Here is a 12035-nt window from a genome sequence, read left to right as displayed (position 1 = left end):
CTAACCTGCCACCCCGGGATAATCTTTCTTTTCTTTGGGATGAGCCTCTGTACTGTGTCCTCAATTACACCCAGAAACTCCTGCCATTGTTGCTCTACTGTCTTCCCCGCTAGGATCTGCTTCCAGTCAATTTTCGTCAATTCCTCTCTCGTGCCCCTGTAATTACCTTTATTTAACTGTAACACCATTACATCCAATTTTGCCTTCTCTTTCAAACTGCAAACTGATCTCTACCATATTATGATTGCTGCCTCTTAAGTGCTCCCTTACTTTAAGACCTTTTATAAAGTCAGGGTCATTACATAGCACTAAGTCCAGAATAGCCTGCTCCCAGAACCCTGGATTCCTGGCACTGTGAGGTAGCAGTACTAACCACTGAGCCACTGCGCTGCCCGAATACGTTTTCCAACTGTTCAGAAAAACCAATTCACTGTCTCAGTCTGCTCACCGCTTTCGCTCCTTAGCTATTTCCTTTTCTCTTTGTACTTTTTGTCACATATCCTCTGTCTTTTACTTTCCTTTCCTGTTGGTTCTGCTTTCAAGTTACAAGTTGCCAAGTGACATGAACAGTTCTTGTTATCCAAAAAAATTGATCCAACTACAAGTAACACAATCTTAAAGTCTTTTTCAACATTTTAAAAAATGTTTGTGTAATTGTTTTTAAAGTTGTCCTTTCTCGTGCTATTTCTGGGTCGAAGGCTACTACATAAATCTAATCCAGTTCATTAGGATAATCTTCACACTTAGTCATAAAAATGTAGAAATCACCGCCACAAGGAAAGCTGAGACCTGCATGCCTCATGCATGTATGTATGAGGAAGATGCTGCTTGGCCTGCTGTGCTCATGCAGCCCCACACTTTGTTAAACAGATTGATGTTGGTCTTTAAGCAGCGCAAGTACCCTGTTCCAAGTTCATATGAGTCCCTGTTTCTGTTTTTCGAAATTAATTTTAAATGAATTTCAGTACATGTATTTAAGATACAGAGGTAATATTGTTTTATTTGGTTAGAATATATATCACAAAATTCAAGCCCATGAATAACACTGAATTTTTATTTCACCTTGAATCATACAGTATGGAAGGGAGAAGTTTGACTAACTGTGCCTGTGTGCCAGATCTTTGAAACAGCTATCTAAATTGTCCACTACCCCGCTGCTCTTTTCTCATAGCCCTGCAATTATCACCTTATCAAGTAGTTAACCAACAATTCTCCTCTTAATTCTGGTTCTTCTCCAAATTATCTTTTTGACTCTGATTGCTGATCCTCTGATACTGGAAACAAATAAAATAAGGAGAAATCATCAAAACCTTCTACATCTTGAACACCTCCATTAAATCTGTCTTCAGCGGGGGGCACGGTGGTTCAGTGGTTAGCACTGCAGCCTCACAGCTCCTGGGACCCAGGTTCGATTCCAGCCTCGGGTGACTGTCTGTGTGGAGTTTGCACATTCTCTCCGTGTCTGCGTGGGTTTTCTCTGGGTGCTCCGGTTTCCTTCCGCAGTCCAAAGATGTGTATGGCCATGCTAAATTGCCCATAGTGTTCAGGGGTGTGTGGATTATAGGGCGATGGGTCTGGGTGGGATGCTTCAAGGAGTGGTATGGACTTGTTGGGCCGAATGGCCTGTTTCCACACTGTAGGGAATCTAATCTAACCTGCTTCAAGGAGAAAAATCGCAGCTCTTCCAAATCGACTTCATAAACTGAAATCCCTCTTCCTATATATCATTCAGTAATTCTCTATCCTACCTGATTCCTTCTTAAATTATGGCACCCTAAATACTCCAGCTAAGCTTAACAATAATTCATTAAAGTTTAGCCTAACTTCCTTGCTTTTATACTGTCTATTTATAAGCCAATAAACCTGCTTACTTTTATATCCATATAATATAATTATATCCATATCAACCAGTCCTATTTCTTAAAAGACGTCTGTATGCTAATCCATGATTACACATGATGTCATATGCCTCATGCAGCATAGCATTTGACTCATGAGCCTCAGGTGATCAGCTAATAAAATTTCAACTGCTTTTTTTTGTATTACACTGAACAGTTACACTTCAGTGTCAAAAACAAAGTTACTGGAAAAGTTCAGCAGATCTGGCAGCACCTGTGAACAAAAAGTTAACACTGTTTTCCTTAACAGATGATGTCAGAACTACTGAGCTTTTCCAGCAACTTTGTTTTTGTTCCTGATTTACAGCATCCGCGGTTCTTTTGGTTTTTTCGCTTCAGTGTCACATTACTTACACTCATTTTTTTTGCTCCCAAATTCTTCCTGATCTTCCAGGGAAACTTGCTTGATCCTCTTGTCAGTCGTCCTATGTTTCTGCCAACTCATTGAGAATTTCATTTCCTCATTTCTTGGAAAGATGAGCTAAATCACTCAAATATTTTCCAAATATTTTCTGTCATTCTAACCTGTAACCTTTTTAAAAATAAGATTTCTTCCACACTAAAATATCGTTTCTAAAATTACACATTCAACATGATTATTCTTGCTCGTAAAGTCATCATTCATCTGTCTGATGTCATTGCTTTGTATGAAATTCTCAGTCAGCCACAAAAACGTAGTTTGCAATTGTTTGGACGCCCAGCTTTCACTGCATGCATCGATAATTCCTGTTCATGTGTGTGTCTCATGGTATTTTTTTTTTTTAAATTCAGGTTCTTGTGGAGTTATCCTATGTTGTTTATTGAGCCAGCATGATACTTTTCACTGGGTAATCTTTTTAAAAGTAGATATTTTTAACACTGGGAAGTTTTAACTAGAGACAACTCAATCTTGATGTGTTCATTTTTAAAAATCATCCTCAGGATGTAGTCATTACAACCAAGGGCAAGATTTATTGCCAATCCTCCTTGCTCTTGAGAAGGTAATGATGAGTTTGAACCACTTCAGTCTGTCGACACACACAGTGCTGTTCAAAAGGAGAACTCGAGGATTTTGACCTCATGATGGTGAAGGAAGGGTGATACATTTCTAACTTAGGTCAGTATGTGGCTTGGAGGGTGTCCTAATGCATTTGCTGCCCATATTGTTTTAGGTGACAAGGTATGAAAGCAGGCAGTGTGTGTCTGCCTGCCCACTCCTCTGCAATTTTGAGAGGTGTGGAGAAGGGTAGTTTGGTTTTGGCTAAGTTGAGATCCTTTGGTGGGCATTAATACTTAATTAAGAGCTGTATCCTGTTGCTGCTCTGATTTAATGGCTTTCTGACCAAAGAATCTCCGATCTTCAAGCTATTCTTGTAACTGCATAATTTTTAAGCACTTTTAGAAGTCTTCCCATCAGAGAACCACAACTGCTATTTATGTGCAACAACTTCCAAAAATCAGTGATGTGACAATGGGCAGATCATTTGCCTTAGGTGATGTTGTTGAAGAATAAATATTGACACTGAGAAGAGTTCTGCTTCTGTTTCCAAATAGTGCCGAGGGATTTTGTACTTTTTATTTCAGAGGGCAGGCAGGATTTTTTTTTCCCCCAAGTGTCATTTGTCAGGATGAGCGGGGATGCTGAATTCAGTCCAAGTATGAGGAGTCGGGCTATCAATGAACAATTGTAAACTTAAACCTGTTCAGCCTTGTTTGGGATTGTTGATCAGTCTGTCTTTCTGATGATTGAAATAACTCATCTGTATTCAGGCATCAAATCCCAATTTCTAGTTCGTGTACCACTTTTATTGTTGCAGCACGTAAGAAAGGGTCAAGTCCTGACCTCGAGACGTGAGATCTAAATGACTGGCTATTTTGAATCCAAGACCGTGTGTAGGACTGTTTCAGAATTTAAGTGTAAGCAATTTGTTTGCCAGCAAGTGGGATGTTGAGAGACATGCTGATAATCTGCATGCATATGTTCTAATCCAAAGAATTGCTGTTTGCATAAGATCCATTCATATTGCAACAGTAAGAATTTTAAACATAGCTTTGTTTTCGAGGAATTTGTTTGAGTAAATGAAAATGTAAGGTTCTTCTAAATTTTTGATGTTTCACTGTTCATCACCTCTGCTCACTGGTGTTTGAATGGACGCATGGCATTTTTAAGTGTCCTTAGGTTTTTTTTTTTGACATGACCCTGACAGGATTGTCACATAGAAAATGCAACAAAGAAACTACTCAAATGTATTTATAGTCCATGCAAATCTCTTCCCATTCCATCTACTCCATCTCAGCCTTTCATCCAATATTTCTAATTATTTTTCTCTTGTGCTGTGGTCTCCTTTGTAAACTAAACAATTTGCTTCAGACACTTTCCTGTGTTAGCTAATGCTAACCATCTCATAAGGGAATTTCCCATCTTCCTCAGTGAATTTATTAGTGACAATGACTCCATTTTTATAGATCACCATGGGTGGGAAAGGAGGCACGTGGACTTGTAAATTTAGGGAGTCTATCTGCCCACCCACCCCTCTTCAGTTTTGAGAGTTTGAGAAGGGTCTTTTGGCTTTGGCCAGGTGGGGATCCATAAGTGGACTTTAATTAAGAGCTTTGTATTGTTGCCTCTGTGATTTAGCAGGTGATGTTTAATGGTTTAACCTTGTGAGAGCTGTTGGTTAGTTCAAGGCCCTGGTACCTGTCAGAGGCTGCTTCCCCACAGTATTTCCCTCCTTCCAGATCCACCTTAACCTGTCTCAGCCCGTTACTGCAGGCAAACATACCTGCATGTCAGGCCTGTGACTGCACCTCACCTGCTTGACCATATTGGCAGTACCCACAGGCGCTGTAGGTATGCAAAACTGCCAGCCTTGATTGGCTGACAGCTTGATGATGGGTAACTTCTCCCTGGAGACAAGCCACACTTTGAGCCCAATTATAAGGCAGACACCCAAAAAAGAAATTGAAGGTGAGCACCCCCTCCCCAAGTGCACACATGCGCCAAAGGGCCTGGCCTCCTCATATAGTTCCACGCAAAATGGGCTTTTGTGCTGCAGTAGTAGTGTCTCTACCTCAGGGTGAGGAGGTCCAAGTTTAAAATCTTGCCTGTTCCAGAGGTGTATAATAACAGGTTGTTAAGAAAATATCTGTAACCCCACCCAGTCTTGTATTTATGGCCCTTAATTTTGGATTCTCCCACAAGTTAACACATTCTCCACAACTCCCCTGATAAAACCCATTGTTAATTTTAAGGCCATCTTTGATATATTCTCAGCCTCAAGAAATATACCTCAACATGTTCAGTCTTTCCAATAGCTGTCATCTTTAAATTCTAGTACCATCCTTAAATCTTTTTTCACACTTTCTCCATTGATTCTATGTTCTGTTTTAAAGTGTAAATGTCAGGGATGTAAATGCTTTTATTATCTGATTAAGCAGGACTGTAATGTGGACATGTGTGAAGTAGGAAGAATGAAAGAATGAGGAATTATGAAAGCAAATGATATGCTCACCAAAAGGGAGTTCAGAGTATGAGTAAAAAAGTCTTGCACATAGGACTTGAGGAAGACCATACCTGGAGTAATGTGTACAGTTCTAGTTTCCCAAACAGAAGATGCATTTGAGTGAGGGTGCAGTGTGATTTGCAAATTTGATTCATGATGAGAGAGATGCCCTATGGAGGGATTGAGTGGGCTGGACCTTTATTGCTTTAAGTGTAGGAGAATAAGAGGTGGTCAGCTTGAAATATATACAATTCTTAGGGGACTTGATAGAATAGATACTAAGAGCGTTTTTGTCCTATCTGAAGATTCAAGAGCCTGGGGTTGTAGTCTCAGGATAAGGGGTCAGCAATTGAATGCTGAAATAAGGAAAAATCTCTTCCCACCCGAACATTGCAAATCTCAGGACTTGTTAACTTCCGAAAATCTGAATGCTCAGATATTGAGTATATTCAACACTGGGATTGATTTTGGACATGAAAGGAGTTGGGCGATGTGGAGTTAGTGGACAGGAATTTTGTAAAACGTTTCCTATGATATTGCAGTCCTTTCTCAATTATGCAATTGGACAACTTTAGAGACCTTTTGGTGTAGTCATAACTCGTGGCATGTGTCATAGAATTAGCTCTTTAAATCTTTTCTGTGCAGATTGAACCTTTAATTATTAACTTTCTTCTCTCCTCAGATTTCCAAATGAAATTCAGTCGGGTCTGCTCGAAGTCATTGCCCCCTCAGTGAATTACTATCCTGATTTCTCGCACCTGAAAGAAACGTTTGGTGATCCCAAAGAGCGGGTCAGGTAAATCCAGCTGAATCCAAAGAATGTATTTATACTACCAACCTTTGTAGACTTGAGTAAATAAATGAAAGCGGGAGACAGTGGCATCAGTTTCTAATACATAAATACGCCTGATTAATATCTGAAGCCATTGGCTAAAGTTCACGGTGTACACCTTGGCTATACCTGGCTAGATTATCCTTAGGATTCCTGATCATGTAAGAATTTCATTAAGACCCAAGGCCATCCAATGTCAAAAATAAAAGTTTAGCTAGTGGTTGGTGTGTAGTGTTTTGTTATTTTTGGAGATATACAAGAATGCAAGCAAGAAAAATAACTTGTTTATATCATGCCATTCATATTCTTGGGATGTCCCAAAGTACTTTGTGGCTAGTGAATTTCTATGAAGTACAGAGAGCTACTGTTTGTTTAGGTATACATAGCCAGTTTGGTATCACAAGTTCCTTCAAACAGCAAAAAGATGTGATCAATGTAGGATTTTCTTTATAATACTCTGGATACTCTTAGACTGTTCAGAGACCAGATCAAGGCTTCATACTATTGAACGTTAAAAATTTAAGAGGTTATGGATAGAGATTGACACAACCTTTAAGTCAGCAATGAAATTCAAGCTGTAAATGATTAAAGTGTTCTGCTTCAGGAGACCAAGGAGTTAATCCTCCAATGACCTTTCAAAGTATTTAACAGCACAAAAACAGACTATTCGGTGCAGCTGGTCAATGCCAATGTTCATGACCCATGTAAGCCTCCTCCCACCTGCCTTTAACTTATCCTGGTAACATAACCTTGTGTTCCTTTCTCCTTTGTGTTAATGCATCTCTCCGTAAATGTGTCTGTAGCATTCAACTCTGCGATTCCCTGTGGTAGCCAATTTCACGTTAAAGAAGTTTCTTCTACATTCTGTGTTAGATTTCTTAGTGACTGTTTGTTTGTTTGTTTCTTACAAGAATAGGCATAGGTGATTTTTTTTTTTCTCTCTCTTCTCCCCCTCCCCCCGAACTTTCCCCAGTTGCCCTTGAGATGGTAGTGGTGGTTGGCTGCATTCTTCAACTGCTGCAGCAGGTAACACAATGTCAGTACGGAGAGAATCACAGGATTTTGACCAATGACACTGCAAGAACAATAATATAATTCCAAGTCGGGATAGTGTATGACTTGGAGGGGAGCTCACAGATGGTTTTTCTGCGTATCTGCTGTACTTGTCCCTTGGGATGGAAGTGTTTATGAGCTTGGAAGGTGCTGTTTAGGAGCCTTGGAGAAATTCTGTGGTAGATGGTACACACTGCTGCTACTGAGCATCAGCGGTAGAGAGAACGGATGCTTGTGGATGTAGTGCCAATTAAGCAGGCTGCTTTGTCCTGTATGGTGTCAAGCTTCTTGACTGTTTTTGGAACTGCACTCATCCAGGATATGAGTAAACATCTCTAGCCATACAGCCCTCAATAAGCTCTGTCCTCCTTCAATTGTATCCCCTTAACCATCCCTGATTTTCATTGCTTTATTGTTGGCAGCTGTATCTTCAGCTTTCTGAATTCAGTCCCTGAAGCATACTCTACATGCCTGTCTCTGTGTTTTATTTTCATTTAAGGTGCTTCTAATAACTTAAGATTTGGCCCAGCATTTACTTATCTGCCCTAACGTATCCTGATGTAACTGTATCAAATTTTATTTGATAACCTCTTCCAAAATGCTTTGGGATGGAATGTTGCATGGCAGATGGATTCGGCAGTGTTTTGTTATGCCTTATAAATGTTAACGGCCTGGAAAGCTTGTCTTCCATAAAGACTGGGGAGAAGTAGCTTTGTTTTGTTATTCAAGATGATCGTAATTTGGCGCCAGAGTGTGGTGTGAATATTACATGCCTTGTCATGCAAAGTGGATTTTCCCTTGGGCTTACAACTGTGGGGTCATGGAGTAGTTCTGGACTACGCAGTGTGAATTAATCCGTTGTCTATATTTGTCTGATTACACTGTCTGACGTTTTGTTGGTTGCACAGTGTAAATGAGAATTGTTACTATAATTGGGCTGCTTTGTTAACAAAGCAAAATGAATGGAGTTGTGATGTAGTAATCGGATGGCTTTTGCAGAACATCTCAAATCTCTAGGCCCAAAATGTCAGCTTTTGTGCTCCTGAGATGCTGCTTGGCCTGCTGTGTTCATCCAGTTTCACACTTTGTTATCTTGGATTCTCCAGCTTCTGCAGTTCCCATTATCTCAAGTCCATTCTCTGCTGTTGAAATCTGTAGTTTTACAATCAGCTATTCTGGAAGGGAGTTCAGACTGCATCAAGACAGAATGCAGATCTCAATATCAAGAGAGGGACTGGAATATTTTCTTCTCATTTCAGATGGCGAACAAAGCAGAACCTGGATTATTGCTTTTTAATGATGTATGCTCAATTGAAGGGCACCTATTATGTACAGGTAAGACCGCTCACACCCACTTATTTCTTTGTAACTCCTGCTTTAGAGAAAGCTGTCTTAGTTGGATGAAAATTTTTATTGATCATACCAAAGCAAGAAACAGGCTGCAGCCCCAAGTAGCAGCTGGTTTATAGTTCGCAGGAACCTTGTGGTCAATTATGTATTGATTTGCCCATTGAAAATGTTTCAGGCAGCAATTAGGTTGTCGCCAAATTGCTAATGTATTAACATTGTTTTTGACAAGCAGTTAGCAAGAATCTAAAGTGGTATCCTTTACAAAGAACACTATCTTCAAGCACCAGTGACCCTGTTCGTAGTATTTCAGTGATGTGATTTACAATGTGCCCAGAAGATCTTTACAAAATTCACTTAGTTTTTTTACAAGATGATAGCAATCAGAATGAAACAGCACAGCAGAAGACCATTGATCCATTGTGTCTGTGCTAGCTCTTTGAAAGAGAAATTGGTCCAATTTCCCACTATATTCTTGATATCCCTGCAGGATTTTCAAATATTAGTACTAATCCGATATTTTTTATAGTATTACTATTGAACCTCCTTCAAGGCAGTGCATTCCAGATCATCATAAGATGTTGCAGGGAAAAGAATCCTGATTTTTTTTTTCCCCCCTAAACTTTTTCTCCCTTTGTCAGAATTTTATAAGATCCCGGGAAGTGTTATTGCCTTTGTTTTCTAAATGCAGTGCTTTCTTGGGAAAAGCATTGGTAAGCACTCGATTGTTCAAGGGCTCAAAGGTTTCAGAGAGAAGGTAGGAGAATGGGTTTGGGAAACATATATCAGCCAGAATTGCATGGCTCGATGGGTCGAATGGCTTAATGTTGCTCCTTTATCTTATATTCTCATGGTAGTGAAGCACTTGAAACTTAAGAGGAAATTCATAGACACCCTATTAAATATCAATGCTGTTTCACTAGAAGCTTTAACCTCAATATCTGAGTTAGGTATTGATTTTTGACATGATTCATGCTATTAAATAAAGGAAGATGACTTCAATAAATGCAGCTTTTCTTCAAATACAGAACTTTTCGCACTGCAATTTCATTTCCTTTTAAAAAGACTGCTCCTCCCATATCTATCTTTCCTTTTAAGAAGTAGCACAGTCCTGTACCCCCTATAGCTCATCTGGCTGTTCTTAATGCTTTCCCTTCATGAGAAAATGGATAAATATGTTGAAAAGAATACAGTATGAAGTCACTGGGCAAATTTGGGCCAGGGAATTGCATTTTGAATTGTTTGGCATAGGCAAACAATTTTGTGGAAGCTAGGGAAGTGACTTTTGAGATATTATTCTCATCAATAGCCATGGGTGAGATGCTTGAAGGCTGGAGATTGGTTAATGTGGTGCCTTTATTTAAGAAAGGTGCTAAGGAAAAACCAGGGAACTATGGGTTGGTGAGCCTGATGTCAGCAGGGTGGGTAAGATATTGGAGGAGAATCTGAGGGACAGGATTTACGTGCATTTGGAAAGGCACAGACTGATTAACATGGCTGTGTGTTTGGGAAACTGTGTCTTGCTAACTTGATTGAGTTTCTTGAAGTGACAAAGAAGATTGAAGACAGAAAGGTAGTCATTGTATATATGGATTTCAGGGCATTTGACAAAGTTCTTCATGATAAACTGGTTCATGAGGTTAGAATCCAGGGGGAGCTTGACAGTTGGATACAAAATTGGCTTGAAGGTAGGAGACAGCGTGAGGGTGGAGGATTGATTTTCAGACTGGAGGCCTGTGACCATTGTGTATCGAGAGAATCGGTGCTGGGTCCATTGCTTTTTGTCATTCGTACAAATGATTTGGATGTGAATATAGGAGGTATTGTTAGTAAGTTTGCCGATGACACCAAAATCGGTGGTGTAGCGGATGGTGCCGAAGGATATCTCAGGGTACAATGGGACCTTGATACAATGGTTTGAGGAATGGCAGGCAGAGTTTAATTTGGATAAATGTGAGGCAAGGCAGGACTCACAGTTAACAGTACGATCCTGCGGAGTTTTGCCAAACTAAGGGCGCAGATGCTTAATTCCTTGAAAGTGGAGCCACCTGTGAAGATAGTGTAGGAGGTGTTTGGCATACTTGCCTTCATTGGTCAGTGCATTGAGTAAAGGACTTGGGATGTTATGTTTACTTATACAGGATATTGGTTAGGCCACTTTTGGACTACTCCATTTAATTCTGGTCTCCCTGTGAGAGGAAAGATGTTGTTAACTTGAATGCGTTCAGAAAACATTTACAAGGATGTTGCAGGGATTGGAAGGTTTGAGTTATAATGAGAGGCTGAATAGGTTGGGGCTATTTTCCCTGGGTGTTAGAGGCTGAGGTGTGACCTTACAGAGGTTTATAAAAATCGTGAGAGGCATGGAGAGGGTGAAGAGCCAAGGTCTCTTACCAGGGTTGGCAGCCCAAAAACTAGAGCGCGTGGGTTTAGTTGAGAGGGGAGATATTTAAAAAGGACCAGAGGACTAGCTTTCATACAGAATGTGTTGTGTGTATGGAACAAGCTGCCAGAGGAAGTGGTGGAGGTGGGTACAATTACAACACTTAAAAAAACATCTGGATGAGTACATGGATAGGAAGGGTTTCGAGGTAAATGGGCCAAATGCTGGAAAATGGGACTGGATGAGTTTAGAATGTCTGATTGACATGGACAATTGGGACCGAAGGGTCTGTTTCCATGCTGTATGACTCTAATTTAGCATAGACTAGCTGAATGGTCCCCTTTCTCCCTGTAAAATCCAAAAAAAGTGTGAGTAGGCAAATTTAAAATGGCCATCTTGTTCATTTTAATTTGGTTTCAATGGACACAACTCCAGAAGGAGTCTGATAACCTATATGGAATTTTGCCAGATGCTCAGTGAATCTTTTATTCAATGTGCTATCTTTGCCCACATATGGTTGACTTTTCATTTTAGTCTATGTACAAATCAGGTTTCAGGCTGATGTCTGTACACGCATACTTGAACATGCAAACAAATACACACGTGCATGTCATGAGGTACATGGAACTTCACAGATTTTGCAACAGATCCATGGCAACAGTTTTTTTTAAAGTTACTGGAATCTTGTTAGCAACTGAAGTTTCTGTTAAATCTGCTGCAGTAACAGCTGTTAATCATCACACCTATACAAAGTTATTGACTGAAGTGCGAACTTTCTGCTTCCTTTTCACATTTAGTTGGAAGATGATATTGTGGTGAGACCCAATTATTTAAGCACAATGAAGAATTTTGCACTGCAGCAACCATCTGAAGAGTGGATGATCCTGGAATTTTCCCAGCTGGGATTTATTGGTAAGCATTCGGGTGAATACTATCAAAATGAATAAATAGTGAATTGCCTCATCTGAATTTTCTATTCCATTTACAAGCACAAACTTAGACTGGCCTTCTTGCAATGCCTGATATACTACTTCAACTAC

The 12035-nt window shown here is 40.0% G+C and overlaps 1 protein-coding gene across 3 annotated transcripts in view; it reads left to right on the top strand.

The window, feature by feature from the left end:
• The window catches only part of mgat4b (alpha-1,3-mannosyl-glycoprotein 4-beta-N-acetylglucosaminyltransferase B), a 233648-nt gene that overhangs the window by 171533 nt on the left and 50080 nt on the right, over positions 1-12035 (top strand). For all 3 annotated transcript variants that reach the window (XM_048543637.2, XM_048543635.2, XM_048543636.2), the window contains exons 6-8: positions 6063-6176; positions 8525-8600; positions 11793-11907. In XM_048543637.2, the coding sequence (XP_048399594.1) occupies positions 6063-6176; positions 8525-8600; positions 11793-11907 (305 nt within the window). The remainder of the gene's footprint in view (positions 1-6062; positions 6177-8524; positions 8601-11792; positions 11908-12035) is intronic.

Source organism: Stegostoma tigrinum, chromosome 13, assembly GCF_030684315.1.
Source record: "Stegostoma tigrinum isolate sSteTig4 chromosome 13, sSteTig4.hap1, whole genome shotgun sequence".
Classification (NCBI taxonomy): Eukaryota; Metazoa; Chordata; class Chondrichthyes; order Orectolobiformes; family Stegostomatidae; genus Stegostoma; species Stegostoma tigrinum.
Note: the sequence above shows the minus strand (reverse complement) of the source record. Positions and strands in the feature narration are given on the sequence as shown.